Source organism: Xiphias gladius, chromosome 1 (genome assembly GCF_016859285.1).
Source record: "Xiphias gladius isolate SHS-SW01 ecotype Sanya breed wild chromosome 1, ASM1685928v1, whole genome shotgun sequence".
Classification (NCBI taxonomy): domain Eukaryota; kingdom Metazoa; phylum Chordata; class Actinopteri; order Istiophoriformes; family Xiphiidae; genus Xiphias; species Xiphias gladius.
Window position 1 is genome coordinate 16,723,738 of NC_053400.1, and position 17,373 is coordinate 16,741,110.

At 40.1% G+C, this 17,373-nt stretch overlaps 1 protein-coding gene across 5 annotated transcripts; it reads left to right on the top strand.

Annotated features, from left to right (window-relative positions):
* The first annotated feature begins 1,343 nt into the window (after positions 1-1,343).
* On the top strand, positions 1,344-17,107 carry ppfibp2a (PPFIA binding protein 2a). Of its 5 annotated transcripts, XM_040138343.1 has the most exons (20): positions 1,344-1,536; positions 2,479-2,610; positions 4,500-4,796; positions 5,182-5,274; positions 6,749-6,860; positions 7,703-7,764; positions 8,436-8,514; positions 8,676-8,800; positions 8,907-8,974; positions 9,060-9,120; positions 9,325-9,463; positions 10,319-10,460; positions 10,978-11,106; positions 11,429-11,579; positions 11,802-11,913; positions 12,158-12,246; positions 12,395-12,517; positions 12,952-13,077; positions 13,183-13,371; positions 13,466-17,107. In XM_040138343.1, exons 1-20 carry the CDS (start codon positions 1,528-1,530, stop codon positions 13,685-13,687), a joined length of 2,460 nt encoding a protein of 819 aa, XP_039994277.1. In that variant the 5' UTR covers positions 1,344-1,527; the 3' UTR covers positions 13,688-17,107. The 5 variants fall into 5 exon arrangements, with proteins under 5 accessions (XP_039994277.1, XP_039994286.1, XP_039994305.1 ...); XM_040138352.1 differs by lacking the exon at positions 4,500-4,796; XM_040138371.1 differs by lacking the exon at positions 4,500-4,796 and having other exon boundaries at positions 1,344-1,522.
* The last annotated feature ends 266 nt before the right edge of the window (positions 17,108-17,373 follow it).

Consider the following 17,373-nt stretch of genomic DNA (forward strand, 5'->3'; position numbering starts at 1 on the left):
TCAGACAGGTCGAGGCTAGCAACCACCATGCGCTGTAGCATGTAGGTGTTGGTGAGAGCAGGTGCCCTGTTTCCTGCTTCAGCCCTCAGATAAAACCTTTCCTTAAAAATCTGTTCGTAGCAGGTTGGACCTGCCATTTTAGCATGCGATTAGTTGTTATGTGGCCTTAAGAGTTTTCTTTGCAGATTTACACTTAACCTGCATTCTGCTGACACTGCTGGAGCCAGTGAAGTGTTGCAAGCACCTAATGAGGCACAAAGGACCATTCATTTCTTCTCAAAGGAAATGTTTGTACTGTTTGATCTGGCAGGGATGCAGAAATTTCAACAAAAATGAGTACCAGCAATTAAATGAAAATAGCTGATGAATGTGTACTGTGAGAAACTCTAGTAATAAAGAAAGTCTGAGGGCTTAAGAATTTTGCTGGACCTAGGCTGCAATTATGCAATAAAATGTGATACTAAATGATGATTAAACAGTTTTACTGTCCAGTTTGGTGTAGAAAAGGGTTCTCATCTCTACTTTCGTTGTTTCAAAACACGTAAATACACAGGTGAGTGTGCTGACAGACCAGGTGGAAGCTCAGGGGGTGAAGATCAGCGATCTAGAGACTTCTCTGGTGGAGCATCAGCACAAACTCAATTCCACAGAGGAGATGCTACAGCAGGTACTCAGCTTTACTGACCTCAATGACTTGAGTCGAAACGTCTTTCATTGGACTTTCTGAGTGCCAAATGCTTGATGTATTACTGGACTAAAGTCAGGAAACTATGACTTTCACCAGGAGACATCCAGGGCTTTCATATCAATATTGTTCTTCCAGGTAATGATATGTGGCAGGGCTCCAGACTGTCCATCTATCCTTTAAATATGACTCTTCTGCAGATCCAGTCTTTTCTCATAAGCTGTACTATGTAACTCGGGATGAGTTCTGCTTCCTGGGTAGAAATTCCTTGCTCAGATTCCAGTGTATCTGGCTGCACATAACCTTGACAACCAAAATATTTAGGACATGATTCCAGGACAGTGTCTCAGACTGTATGCCTGGTTTGTGCAGGGCCAGACTGGTCTGTCTGGGCAGGTGATTACAGCACCATTAGCCACACCCCCAACCTGTAACCACCAGGACTGAGTCACTACATGCTCACATACACACGCACACACACACACACACAGAAAGATCGAGAGAGAGAGAGAGAGAGAGAGAAAGAGAGAGGACAACAGAAGGAAGGAGAGAGGGACAAATGAGCAAGGGAGGAACAACTGAAAAAGGTGGGGAGATGGGAGGGAGAAAGAATAGGGGTGGTGCTCCTTCAAGAGAAGTTAGAAGTGTATGTCTACAACTTTCAGTTGTTTGCTTTTGACTTCAAATCTAAAACGGAGAGTTTGCTGAACCTTACGAAGTACACTGAACGGAATGGATGTGTGAAACTTTAATCTACTGAAACTACAAGACACTTGAAACCATTGCATCCATGAGGGAAATAGACTTCCGCTTGCTTTACTACAGGCAGACACTGGAGTAAGATGAACCAGGTACTACAAAGAATAAATGTTTCGCATTCGTACGATGCTGCTCCTGAGAACTTTCCATTCAGAGTAGACTGTTTCAGCCTTTTTCTGACAAAGTTCACGAGTGCCAGGAATATTCTTTTAGCTATCTGATGAGTTTTACACTTATTGCTCAGTTTCTACTTCTACGTGCAATGCTGTATGTGTACAGTGTATGAAAGGGCAAGCAAGGCTGGTTTCTTGGAGACACGGTCATTATGAGGCTTTGGATCTGAGCCGTAAATCTCTTCCTGGTGACAAAGCTCTAATATTTTCCATGTGCACACTAGAAGGAGCCCAGATATTTTCCTAACCCAGGGTTTTAAATGGATGTATCCATACGTACTATTTGCCTGCCTCAGATGCACATTTTTGGACTTCAAGTGATTTAGCACCTGCTTGACATCAACCAAATTAGTAATACATCTGACAGCATAGCCTGGCTTAACTCTCAAGGCTGACAACCATTGAAGAGAGTTAGTCACAGAACTGTATAGCAGACCCATAGTCTCCCTCACCAAGAGGTTTGACTGGCAAAGGTTCACACACTGGCAGGAAAATGCACCTGTCACAGTTATTTTAATGTTCTTTGTATGGATGTTTTGCATGCTTTTGGTACCTCTCTCTTTCACTCACCCCCCTCCCCGCTGTGTACTTTGAGTGAGCTGTGAAATAGGCATTATAAATAGTGGTCATGGGTTGTGTATATTTAGCCACTCAAACAGCGTCTGAAACCAGTGGGTTTGTCTGAGGGGACTGTCATTACAGAACTGCTAGCTTGCTGTGCCTCATACTTAATGTTGCCTTTGTTCAGTAAGTACTGAGTGCTTTGTATCATTGAGGGCATAATGTATTTATGTATGTCTTTATTTTCCTTTATGTCAGTTTGTGTGGCTACATGCTTTTGCTGTATGTTGTTGATGACAGGAGCTCCTGCATAGGACGTCACTGGAGAACCAGAAGCTGAGTCTTATGGGGGAGGTGTCCTACCTGAAACTAAAGCTGGCAGAAATGGAGGGAAAACAGGGCCATGGGGCTGAAAGGCAGCACAAAGCAGAGGTAGGGCTATTTACAGATCTGAATATGATAAGTCCTTCTGATCAGAAAGTTTTTATTTACAGTATGTAGGTATGTTTTTTTTTTTGTCAGAACTTAAAACATATGTATCCATCAAACGATGTTGCCTTGTTGGGTTGTACCAGTTGGGCTTGATTTACTTGCTTTTATCCTAGGTTTGAGCTGTCATGAAGTTCATTCTTAGTATAATTTGGCAATTAAACTACATGTTGTTTTTTATAAAATTTATTTATGTGAAGGTGACAGGCTCATAGCCAAATGACCTTATAGTTTGTTTCACTGAGGACTGCTTGCAAGGAGGAATTATATTAGCTAAAATCTTCAGGAACACTTCTGTTACGCTTCAGTCCTTGGAAATTTGAACCTAACTCTGCCAGTAATGACGAACGTACACACAAAAATTTGCCCTGAGTTGTGATGGATCTAAACTTGAAGTCAGATGCTGATTTTATGGAAGACCATAAACACTTTCTGGATTGATGTAGGGGAACATTCACCAGAATCCTGGCTCTGCTGTTCCTGGGCAAAGTCTACAGGAAAAAAAGTCTCCGAGGGGTTTACATTTTTGTCATTTTAAACTGAATCATTTTATTTGCTTAAGACCGATGTGTTGGGTTACCAGCAGACATCCTGGGCATTTAATGACCATATGAATTGAAGAAAGGGAAAGCAGGGAAAGCTGCACTATTACTAGACAGGATACTGTAATGTATGTAGTTACTGTCAAAACACTGCTGGTCAAAGAGCCTTTGTTACCTCAGGTTAAGAGAGTTCAGGCATAGCGGAGCTGGCATGATGGATGGTGGGCCAAATGTGAGTGTGTGTAGGCTTCAGCCCAGAGAATTTTGTTCTTGGTGGTGGGTAAAGGTTGAGTAGGCCATTCTGAAAAAAGGACCCTCTTCCTAACTGAAGGCATACTACCAAAAGCATTTGCCATTTATACAGGAAAAGAAAAAACAGGACATTCATTTGAATATGTTTGAGTGTTGATAGGGATCCGATTGGTATTTTTAAGAAGAAATGGCGTATGTGTGTTTTAGCAGATGGCAGTGTTTCAGCACTTCTCAATTCGGCTTTCATTATGTGTACAAAACCAACTTTCCCGACAACAGCTGCTTGGACTTAAGGACAAAAGAAAATCTGCTTTCAACACTTTACTGGCGTCCCACGTGCTGCCTCTACTACACAAACATGTCCACACAAATGCCTGTTTGCACTCACACACACACACACACACACACACATACAACATGTGCAAGCCTCCATGCTGTGGAGCCAGTAAGCTCATAGTTAAATTTAGCCACAGAGGCACCTCATATCATCTGTCATATCCGCTGTACCGGACCCCTAGTGAGACTTCCTCTGTCCACAATCCGAGCATAACTCGGCTGCTGTTTACAATTTTTCGGAGGGAACATGGGCACGGATCAGCTCTAAAAGATAACAGACCTATTCTCCCCTCTCGCAATTTGGAAACTGCCCGTTTGATAAACTGGATATGCATGTTATGGTCAAAGCAAAAGGGTAGTTCAGGTTCATGAAAAATACAAAACAGTAGGTTTTGTGTTTTCTAGATCAGATGAGACTAACTGGTCCTGTGATCCCTGACTGGTCCCAGCCAAGGACCACAGGATCTGTGTTTTAAACACAGGTTCACGATCATATTTTTGTATCTTTTCAAGCCTAGGACCAAATCTACACGTTTTCAGATTGTAGAATATCAGATTACCTAGACAAGAAGTAGAGATGAGATGTCATTTCTGTAATGATGTATTCATACACAGACACACAGTATACTGTACACCTACTCTACAGTATTTCCTCTTTCTAAACATTTCTCTCAATTCTTTCTCCCCCACTGTATCTGTCAGACTGTAGTGAATTTCATTAGTGAGCTGCAAGAGCAGATGTGTAGGTTTCAGAAGGAGATCAATAACAAGATCCAGGAGAAAAAGGCCTTGGAGATCCCGGCTGACAGCAGCTGTTCAGTGGCTTGCCTCACTGATTCCACTGAGGGCAAGGGCTCAAACCCTGGGCAGTCCTGTGACAGAACCTCAGGGGTGATGCACAAACTAGAGGAGGCTCTAGATGGGCCTGATGGGAACACACCAAGCCTGGAAGAGGGTAGCTCAGATGCAGAGCAGCAGTACCACTGTGGAGGAGAAAGTGTAGGCACAGCCTGCCCGCCTGACTTCTAATGTTGTGTACAGCATGGGTTGTCTCACTTTAGTGTGTGTAAACCTTTGGGTCAGATGCAAATGAAACATGGATTCACCAAATATCCTCAGCAGTGCTGCATGTCACTGTGCAAATTGGTCAGTCTGTTTGGTAAAACAGCAAAGTTAATCATATTTATCTGTTATACATCAGTGTGTGACACAACTAATACCTGTAGGTGCATTTCATGCAATTTGATATTGTGTGCTATGAAAGAAAATTGTGCAGATTTACTAACGTAACCTGATTATTTAATCCTGCTATTCGAGTGACCTTGTTTTTTAAGGCTTGCGGCTGAAATTAACAGGCACATTTTTCTCCTATGTTCTGTTTTAGGGCTTACTTAAGGAGCTCAGGATTCTTAAGGACAAAGTGGAGCACCTGGAGGATCAGAAGTTACAGTATGAGAAGAAACTCAAAGCAACAAAGGTAAAAGAAAGTTCTGATCTTCATGGTGTCTAGACTTTGAAATACACCATCAGTGCCCAAATTCCACTACTAACTATCCACTCAACTTTCCTAAACGCTGTCCAATCCAATGTTCCAGCCAGTTAAGTGAGTCATTTTCTTTTGCACACAATCTCTCATTCACAGACACCTATGTTTTCTTAAGAAGTCTGAGAGCTATTTTAATTTCTATTTTAAAGCTGTGTAGAAATAAAGTTAATAATGGCTTTGTCCTTTTTTAATGTCCTACTTGTATACTTTGGCAGGATCCCATGGCATTAACTTTGCCAACTTTCTTGAGTCTCTTGTCCTCTTTTAGATTTAAATCATAAACTCTCGGATTATTTCATCATCTCTCTCAGTCTGTGTTGCGCTTTCCCTTCCGGTACAACAGCTGACTGATAATGTAATATTATATTATATTTCAATGTGCTGTTATTCGTCTGCCAATTCAAAAGACACATCTGCTGATTCACTTCTAAAAAACTAACCCCTGTGTGGGTTGCTGGTCAACCTACAGTCACAACATGATTTGTGTGAGGGTCAAATAGGAAAACTTTTTTTCTGAATGTTAGTGTTATCAAAATACCTCAATTATTTCAGTAGTTCTCAGAGGAGGTCAGCCTGGTTTCTCTGTGAAGTGTATGTGAATCCTGCATAATTCAAAGTTATATTACCGCCTAAAGTTCTTAATTTTTTGGTTTTTAGAAGTTAATCAAATCTCCTATTGGCATCCTTGTCTCAAATGGATGTTTACTCAGAATTTAAAAATGAAAAAATTATACTTTTCACAGAAATATTTTCCTTCCTTCTCAGTGTGGTTACCGGTAGGAGATTGTTGGACAAATATTCTTTAAATCAAGCTTGTAAAATCTTAGTGCACACGCGCAATTGGCTACAGATGTTAATATGGCAGAAATTGAGCTATTGTATATAAAATGCTTTTATGTGTGAATTTATATATCTTACCCTACCTTTTTAAACAAACCAGTGGGGAGTAGCGTTTTGATAAAGAAAAGTAAGGGTATGATGCGGTAAATCAGGCAAAAAGTGTATTTTTCGTCCACTTTCTTCGACACTGGCAGAACACACTGGCGAACAGATCTGTCTGAACTTAATTTTATTACCATCTTTTTTTTCCCCTCACACCCTGTATGTTACTTTAAAAGAAACTATAAAGTGGCCTAATATTTTGGTTCTCTATAATTCAGAAGAAAGATTGTGTGCCTTGTTGTGGGTGTTTTATATATGTAAGAGTGGATCTTACACTGTTTGGGTTACAACTGAGGACATGTGCTGGCACTTTAAAATAAGATGCATGTACATTTTTTTTTTGTGAATGTGAAATCGCTTTCAGCTGTGCACATTTAAACAGACATGTGTTGGCAGATACAGTATACTTGTGCAGAACTGTGCGTCCTCTCTGCTAAGATTCCTCACTGTGTGGCACCCACAGGCAGAGATCAGCAGCCTTCAGCAGCTTCTGCTCAGTAAGAACGCTGAGATTGAGAGCTTGCACACTCAGCTGCTGGCCAGACCCTCTCTATCAAGTGAGAGCTCAGAGAGAGGTAAGCAAAGCACCCAGCTTCAAGCCCTCGACCAGCCTGCCAACAGCAGCCTCTCAAAGTCCGAGTTACCCAGCCTAATAGGTGACACAGTTAATGACTCATATTTGCATTCATTAACTTGTAGTAACAGCTGTCTGAAAGCTCTTTCTTGGCCCATAATGAACTGCCTCATCATGGGTATCTGTCTCTCTCTCTCTCAGAGGAGATGTACAGGAAGAGGCTAAACGCCAAATGTAAGCCTGAACAGCATTTAATGAAAATTATTTTAAACCCATGGGCCATGTCTACTTTAGATTTTTCATTTATTTCCTTTCTTCAGACATGTCTCTTTATTCTATTATCTTTTGTTTCCTTCTGCTCTTAGGGGCAGATTTGAAAATCACCTCCTTGGTTACTTGATGCATTATCTCTCTTCCCGTTGACTTCTTTGTTGTTTTTATGGATTCTTGAAAGCATAATCTTTTGTTTGTTCTTAATTTTGTCTGTCATAGATAAAGACCTCTCTGGGGTACTTGCTTAGCATAATCACTGTCACTCATCAGCAATGCCGCCTGCAGTTGTTACAGAGGAAGTGTCTATGGACCGCTGGCCCAAATATGTAAAAGCTAACATGGCTAAAGCTGTGATTGGTGGATAAAAAAGGCTTTGGTGAATCTAAAAATACATGGTTTAGATGGCACTCTAGTGAGGAATAAATTTACAACATGTATTAGTCAGCATTTATTTTTGCTGTTGCTTCTTCTGTATATAACCATATGAAGTTAAACGTGTCTATACAAAATGATAATTATATGACATGACCAGCTGCCTTTTAACAATCAGTATGGGGTTTCTCTTCACAGATGAGGAACTGCAGAGACTTAAGATTGGAATGAAATCACTGGTTGCCGCCAACGATGAAAAGGTAAGTTACCAGGAATCTTGAAACCTATCCTTTCTCTTTCTGGTCAGCACAGCTGAATGTGATTAAGCAGCACAGAGCAGCATGTGTGTTGTTTACTACAATGTAAAGTGTCTTACTGGCATGTGTATAGAAGTGCTATCATCCCTGCTGTTTGGAAGGTTAGAAGGTAACTGTTTTTAGATGATGTCTTTTCTTAGAGGCGCCACCCGGCAACCATTTATAGTACAGAGGGCTTTTGTATTCTCCCTCCCAGAGAATATTGGACTTTAAAGACTTACAGACACAGCCCTACATGTGGCACACTAGTTAAGACACACACGTACACACACCCCAAGGCAAGCCATTTCAGGCAAAGCCACACTTAAGTAGGCCTCAATCTGCCAGGCCTAATTTTGGAGTGAGCTGCATTAAGAGAGCCATGGCAAAACCAGGCATGGGCACCACTTCAAAAAACACACACTCCATGCAGCTGGTTACCACAACTAAGATTTCCAGCCAGGCCTGTGTCAATTCCCTCCCTATCCACCACTCTGATGTAAGGACCATATGGTGAAGGAGCGATGTTTGTGTGGCAGAGTGAAGCAGGTAGTCCCTATGTGCTTCCTAACCTTAGATAAACATCTTAATTGGGTTTTGTTGACCTTGAACCTCCCCTACACTGTTTTCTGTAGGACCGGCGTATTGAAGAGCTCACTCTGCTCCTGAATCAGTGCAGGCAATTCAGAGAGGTCACTCACAACACAAGGCTAGGTAATCATCTTATTCCCTCCTTTACCCTTCCCTTGAAATGTTTGCATTATCTTAGCAACAACATTTGAGCTTAATGAAAGCCACCACACTTCCTTCTTTAACAGAAATGTGTGGCGCTGTTGTAGTTGAAGAAAATATTTTTCCTCTCTATGTTACTATAGCTCCACCTGCTGTTCGTTCATTGTCGAATGGTAGGACTCCTTCAAGCAGCAGTGAGGAAGAAGAGCAGGGGCTGATGAAGAATACTGACTCTGCCAGTGCAAAATCTGAGGATGTAAAGTCCGAAGTGGGTAGAAACAATTTTACCTGTTCTCACACTAGTTTGCTGTTTTCATAAACATGATTTTGAATATGATTTTAGATTCTCTAACTTCCCTTTATACCCATCACAGGTTTCCACAAATAGCTCTTCCTCCCAACAAACATCACTTTTATCAGTCCAGAAGGACAGTGATTCCAGGTAGTGAAGCAGCTATTCATCAATGAACGACTCCAATACCTATTAGTTGGACTTTACCGAGATGATTGTGCTTTTATTTTCTCAGAACAGAATCGCAGACTCTATCCAGTAGCATGAATGACCTAACGAATGGAGCTTCACAAAAGGTACTTTTTAATCATCATACAAATCAGAATTTTTCATTTATCTTTAAATGTATAGAATAAACCCCAAATGTTTCACTTGTGTCTTACATGATGGATGTGTGACAGAATTCACAATTTGCTCATTTGTATGATCTCTATAGTACATAATTTTTTGATGCTGTTAATTTCTTGTCTTTTCTATTTATACCTGTGTGGTTTATCCAGGGTGGTCTGGGTGACACCAAAAGTCAGACGCTGCCTGTGAATTCGTCTCTCTCAGAGCAGAGTGGGATCGGAGGCAGCAGCAGTGAAATTCAGAGCCAAAGGTCTCCAGATGGGAGCGAAGATGGAGACTGCAGCCAAAGTAAATCCAGACATATTATCTCATGCTACATTATTTTATGATAGGGCACAGTTATAATCCCCAGTATAGGATCAGAATTCCTTTTTCTGGGACTAGTTGTAAGGGCAGCAATTCCCATGAGCAAAGGCAATATTCATATTTGGAACAAACCACTCTCCTTTGACCACACGACCATTACACCTTTGATCACAACTAATTGCAGAGTCTCCTGACAGAGCAGATGGATCATGGGATAGACTTTCTCAACAAACACACCCTGTCTCGTGCTCTGATTGACCACATTCATCCCAGCTCCACCCTTCCTCAGCTTCACTGACCGACAACTTGAGTCCCACCCTGATTTGTCTCTGCCAATTTCTGCTGTAAAGTTAGAGACTGACTACAGCTTATATCATAAAGATCACACCTTGTAAAATTTAGCTTAAACCCCTTCTTTTTCATGGGACATTAACCGATTAATTATTTGCTGAACTCAATGGTCTGTAACCTGCGCTCCCTCTCCTGAATATGGCACAGTGAAAAGGCAGACCACCACACATGTGCCACTTAGCTCTTAATGTGCTGTGTAGTTTTTGCCTGTTTTTTACGCAGTCACCGAGATTGTGTCTCCAACCGTTCACAACTGCGGAAAACTACAAATTTAAAGAGATCGGATCTTTTCAAAGATGCCATTACCGAAATGCTTTACAGTAGGGCTTTGTCTGCTCAATTTATTTTGATTTTTTTTTTTAACTAATCAAATGCATCTATAAAATGCTGCAAAGTCTAAGTAGCCATCTACAGTACACTCAAACAATTTGAATCAAGCTTGCACTTAGTAGCATTACACTGACTCTTTTTTGTAACCTCTTTAAGGAAAGTCGGAGAAAGTTGACGACAGCACTTCAAGCGATAATTCTCCTGTTCATTCTGAGGCGAATACACAGCCTGGCCAACGGGCTGTGGGCTCACCAGAATACATGAAGAATAATAGGAGCTTCAAGAGACTCTGGGGAAAGTGAGTGTGGTAAAATAGATTAATACATCAACATGATGTAACACAGATTTCCAGTACTAAGGCAAGAAGACAAAGACAGCCAATAGACTAACTTTGACTTGCAGTTTTAATAATGTATATAGGTTTAAATAGCATATGGTATAGACAGAATAACATATATTAAATTGCATATAAATAATATATATTATATTGGTTTATGTGATGTATTAGTTGGTATGTATTTTGGTTATATATATATATATATACTGTAATAAACTATTCTTCTGCTAAACAAAAACACTTTAAAATTAGTAAAATAAAAACAGTCAGTATTATTGAGTTGAGTAATTAATTACTATTTGGGTTTCAGGAATAAAAAAATAAGTGATAGTATTTTCAATTCTTATCTTTATTTTATTTTTTTGTATTATTTATTTTCTTATTAAGACATAGATAATAAGATGTGTGTTCTATCTATCTTTAATTCTGTAATCTGAGAAAGAAAGTAGCTCCAGAGAGTTTATTCTTGTCCATGCAGACTTCGAAGAACCCAATCTGGAGGGCTTCAGGCAGCAGATCCAGATGCTGGTCAGTTTAGAAGAGGGGGACTGCGTGCTACAGCAGGACCCAGACTAACCAGGACCCCCGAATCGTATAATTCTCTACGGTAAAGCTCTGTATGCCTCTACCTGAACTAGTAGTACATTACTCATTAGTACTTTGTCTTAAGGGTTTTGTATCAGCGAGGTCACCCTTGTGCTTCGCTGCTTTAAAATAATCTGGTTTAGTTCTCTCACCTCATCTCCACCTCCACCATTTCCTAAATCGCCAAAATGAGAAGAGGCTATAGGGCTTCTTTCAGTATAACAAATTGTGTTTTAAATGTATGGTATGCTTTGTTTTGTATTTTACTGGGAATATTCTAAAAGATTGCCATTTTAAATAAATTAACCAGTTCAGTGTCTAATTTGTTCCCTTTTTCCTGTTAGTGATATGAATATTCCATTCAGCCAGTGGACCAAGGAGCAGGTGTGTGGCTGGCTAGAGGACTATGGACTTGGCCAGTATGTCAGTCTCTCCAGACAGTGGGTAGAAAATGGACAGACACTGCTGTCTGCTACACCTCAGGACTTCGAGAAGGTCAGAGAGAAAAACGGGAGAGTTAATGTCATTTTAAACTAAACACTGACTAGAACTCAGTAATAATGCATATTATAAATCAAAATTATTGATATATTTAAATCCTATAGTTCAAAAAAAGTAAAAAGCTTTATCAGCGTTAATTAAATTGCTGGGTGTGAGGGTAAATTATTTACCCCAATGTTTAGCTTTATTGTGACAAACAGTCCTTTCTGACCTCAGGAGATGTGTATGAAGAATCCACTGCACAGGAAGAAGCTGCAGCTGGCTCTGAGGGCATTCACCACTAGAGTTGTAGAGGAATCGTCAGAGCTGGACCACATCTGGGTCACCCGTAAGACTCTTTCTACATGGAGTATTTTGAACTTCTGACGCTGTATGTTCTCATTTGAACCAATTCTTGCGCCACAAACCAAACAAAGAAAAGTAATGTGTGAGATGGAAAATATAGTCAGCATTCAAAACCAGGAACTGTATCTTAACTGAGCTCTTATAGGGACTCGTATTTTGACAGGTGACAGCTGAAGACGCTTGTATCAGCATTAAAATTAATTCATGTCTGATTTTCACCCATTTAGGTTGGTTGGATGATATTGGTTTGCCTCAGTATAAAGACCAGTTTCATGAGGCCCGAGTAGATGGTCGAATGATACAATACCTCACTGTGGTAAGACTCAATCTTTCATGTACCATAACATTTTCCATTCAGGTGGAGGCCTGAAAATACATTTCTATACATTTCAGACATCATTTAAAAACATAAAACAATGCTATGAATTTGTAAGTTCATTGATGTTCTTTTGCTGTTCACCCAGAATGACCTCTTGACACTAAAGGTCGCCAGTCAGCTTCATCATCTCAGTATTAAATGTGCCATTCATGTCCTTCATGCCAACAAGTTCAACCCCCACTGTCTTCGACGTAGGCCAGGAGAAGAGGTAAGCCGAAATGGGAAGAAGTAGGTGGAAACTGAAATTGTGGATTGTGCCAGGGTGTATTGTATGTGGCAGTTTTATGTTTTGCTAGATTTTGTGTGTAAATTCAAAATGTTAACTCTCAAAGTTGAGAGAATGGTAATATTACAGACATTCATACACAAGGACATTTTTAGTGTTTTACTGAGATAATGCTTTGATGGCGAACAGGTGTAATTACATCAGTTGGCCACAAGATGGAGACAGACAGACAGACGTTAAACCCTACCAGAAAAAGAGCATTTGTCCTTTCATACAATTGCATCCGAGGTCCTGGTGCTGTTTAAACTTTAGTCTATCCACTTCTGTTTCATTCATAGGAAGGGTCCCAAGTTGTGAGTGGGACGGAAGGGGGTATAATGCCAAATTATAGTTTTTAATTTTTCAACTTTCTGCAGAAACAGCCCACTCCCTCTGAGGTGGTGCAGTGGTCTAACCATCGCGTGATGGAGTGGCTGAGAGCAGTGGACCTCGCTGAGTACGCTCCTAATCTACGGGGCAGCGGCGTGCATGGTGGGCTGATTGTAAGTACTGTAAATTTTGAGCTTCTCTGCAAGTTTATCGGGGCATTACATGCTCGGAGACCTAAATGCGTTGCCGTCATTTGCTGTCCACATGCTCTTCCATAGATCCTGGAGCCTCGCTTCAGCTCAGAGACATTGGCCCTGCTCTTAAATATTCCTCCTCAGAAGACTTTGCTTCGTCGCCACCTCGCCACTGCCTTCTCTGCCCTGGTGGGGCCTCAGGCCACGCAGGAGAAGCGAGAGTATGGCAATGCCACAGGCCACGTTCCCCTCACTACCACTGCTAAAGTGAAGGTAAGAACACAATCCAGGGATCAAAATGTTCTGTGGCTGTTACAGCACAGAATCAAAATGATTTTTTTAATGAGTTGTCTTTTTGTGTTTTCAGCCAAAGAAGCTGGGCTTCACTCAATTCAGTCACTTGAGAAAGAGAAAACCTGATGAATCGGCAGACTATATCTGCCCAATAGACAGTGGAGCGCTGACAGTGAATGGGGTTTCCCGATTGCCCTCTGCAGCACTCAGGGGCCTCAGCCCCAGCTTGGACAGACAGACTGACAGGTGGGAGCAGTTCGGGATAAAAGCTGAGGCTAATGGCCCCAAACAGTAACTTAAAAAATACCATAGACACACCACACTCCCCTCTCACTCGCTGAGTGACCTTTGTGAATCAATGGAAATTCTAATGCAGAAATGCAACCAAGATGCATCGATGTGGGGATTTGCTGGATGGGCTGCAAAGATGCTGTGTTTAGCAGGTGACGTTATTGTTGTTAATGTATTTTTAATCAGATGTCATGCTCACACAACGTTCACCTAACACGGTGGTGAATGATGACATTGTGTGAAATGTTTTATGAAAGCTGCTCTCTGCATTCCTTATACAGTCGGATTCCAAAGCTTATACTATTGCTTTAAAACAATGCATTTTACTGACCATTTTGTATCTAAACTTCTGTAGATTTAGTTACAATATTGATGAACTTTCCTGTTATATACCTGGAATCACTCTTCAGAATAATAATTGACACCAGTTACTTTAAGCATTGATGTCTCTCATGCTTTTTCCTTATGAGTGACAAACGTTTGAAAATCGAACCATTATGATTCCTGGTGGTACACTAATGGTACTCTTCTGCACCATGAAATAAGGCTTGTTGGTATACCTTAGGATTCTCCTGGCCAAAAGCTGCCTCGTTTCATGAGATCATTGTGAATATGCTGTATTATAATAAACATCAGGTCAACAGTTAGCCTTGTTGGAATTTTTTTTAGAAGAAATAGTAAAAAATCAACATCAGTCTGAGCAGTTTGATCATTTTTAAATTTTAGCTTAATTACAGCATACTATACTTGAAAAAAGTGTATGAGAGTAACAGATGTTGTTTTTAAGTTTAGGTTTTGAAATTTTTTAATGAAAGAAAATTACTTGCATTAATGCAGTATATCTCATTATAGTGAGAGAGACAATTTTGTGTGGTGCAAGGATGACGTCACTTCCTGAGATCTTGAATGGGTAGTTGATCCAATTGAAAAATGTAAGAACACTTTGCACCCAACTATTGTAAAGGAAGTTTGGTCTGTTCCAGCCCGGGTTCTATAAAGTGGAAGAGCCTGAATAGCTGCTTTAATGTTGCTGATAAGACTGATACAGCGTCTGTTTTGATTTGGTTGGTGAGCTCGTCAAAATGAATGCATCACACAATCAGTGATCCTCTTGTTGGTGAATATTAACAGCTTCAAGTTAAGTTTGGCTTGTTTTCACACAGTTTGTGTACAGCAGTGGAAAAAATGAGATACATTGCCAACTTCTCTAAAACTTAATTTGGGTTTAGTAGCTTTGTCTGCTTATATAGAGTTAATCAGTTATAGAAGTCATTGTCCGGTAAGTGTTGATGACCCCAGAAAAATGATTGTGATTTCATATACTGTAAAATCAGTATAAGTAAGACAATATACAGGTTCAAATTTAAACTATTTTCAACTATTCTGCTATCTCAGAAACAAAATCTTCATAGACCATATTACGATGTAAATACTACGTCTATGCATCTTAAGTAAAAGACTCAAATTGCTTCAGGGAAATCATTTTGGCAATTTCACCGGTCAACTATAACTAAGGACTGTGGTGCTGTATTGCATTCTTGATCATCAGCATAAATAATTTTCTTCATGAGTAGGTCAAACCAAATAAATTATCTCTGGATTGCTCTGCACTCTTTAACCTCTAGCCAAATTCTTTTGACTGGAGCAAAGCCCTGAAGGGAAAGTTTTAGCAGGGTAAAGCAGTGGTGATACAGCATCTCGTAAAATACTGTATCTCAAAGGTTAAATGAAACGTAGCAGACATGATTGCTTTTATTAGGGTAAAAATTTTTGCCCATGGCTTGCTATTTGCATGCTTTTAACTATGTCCACTTCATCTAATACCTCTGAAATGTAATTGTTATGCATTTACTGTATTTGCCAAATGAGACAGAACTGGTAATGGACTATTACATTATGACACTGTTGCAGGGGATTTTTTTCACCAGTCGCAGTCCTAGTGAATCTACTAAGATTCTGCTGGCGTGTCTGGTAGTGTGGCAGACAGGGCAGCAGTCAGCTCCCCTCTGAACCCACCTGCAGAAGCACTCAGCCTCAATTATACCAAAAACAATAATTACGGAATGTTTTACCTCTGCCTATCATTAGTTCTCCAACGGAGAACATCCTGATCAATGATTACAAATGACAGGTTCATAAATAAATTAGTCCTGCTGATAAGTGCGTAACACTACTCAATTGATCATTGTTAAATGGAAATTAGACGGATGCAGGAGTGAGGATTGGGATAGCGCATTTTGCAAATGTAAGTGAATACAAAGGAGGAGATTTTGTAGTAGTTTTGTAAAACACGAGAAGCTGTACAAGTTTTGTAAAATACAAATAATCATCTAAAACCAGCAGATGTCACTGTTGCCTTTGGATGTGTCATGTGCCATAAAAACTGCCAGCATTGAACCTTCACAGTCAACTCAGAGAGGTACACCGCTGAGTATTTAAATAGAAAGAAAGTCTGTTTGTCTTTCATGCATTTTGCTTTATTATTTAATTCTTCTTCTTTGCACCGTCAGTGTTTGTCAGTCAGGGGTTATAATTGCTACTTAGTGGCGGTGCCTTGGCCCGTAGTTGAAAAGTAGTGTGTCCTGTTGGACTGTAGTGCTATTCTGTAATTACACTTTCAGCCGGACAGATTGGGACATGGGTATCTTGCCAGCACAAAGGACATGAGAGGATGTCACATTGTTAATCAAATACTGGGCTCAGTCTAATGTAGTTCCAAATGAGAGTTTTTGGATTTTGTGCATTGGCCAGGTGGGTGATGGACAGTCCAGGATTAAAAATAAAAATAATTTATATTAGATGCAATTTTAGACACCAAAACAGTCAGAATACAAATGATCGATCTCCAAAATACAGAGAGAGACGCGTTACAGCATTGTGAAAAGTAAAAGCAGCTTTAATACAGCTGTACAATTTATACATATGGCAAATGTACTAAAATTTCTTTTTATGTTATACTGCTTTTACCATTCTGTTGTGTGTGTTTGTATTCGGGTGGCTTTATTTGTGTGTATGCATGCATGTGCTAAGAGAGGATGGCATTGTTTACAATAGTGCATCTTAGCTAATTTCAGTAATGTGATCCAGCCTCCACTAGCTGACAGTTTGATAGCTATTATTTGTGTCACCCACTCTCATAACACTTTAGCACTAAATTGCTATGTGCAGGAGATTGTGGTGTGACTGACATCTTACCTTGCAATATGATATCTATTGTTTTAATTAAGTGAAAGCAATTGTGACATTTATTGGTTTCAAAGTTACTTGTTAATGGCGGTATAAGAAAAAAAAATTGGAAGTAAATTATCATGGTTTACCTTACATAAATAATTTGCAAACCCTTTGCTAATGATTACACATTATTCTCCCACTGTGACTGTCAATTCATTTGAAAACATCACAAATAAAGAGACTGCGTTGGTGATGCAACGTAAACCCCCTCTTGGCGATGTCTCCTCTCTTTTCTCTCCTTCCCTCTGTCCCATCTTCTTTCTGTGTGTGTGTGTATGTGCGTGTATGTGTGTGTGTGTGTGTGTGTGTGTGTGTGTGTGTGTGTGTGTGTGTGTGTGTGTGTGTGTGAGAGAGTAGTGTTCATTTATTCTGTACCCCTTTTTCTGAAAAGGCACACTTTTATTCTGTTACCAGAGCTCTTGTTTAAAGTAATGCCAGTAGCCTGAGTGTTAGTGCTTT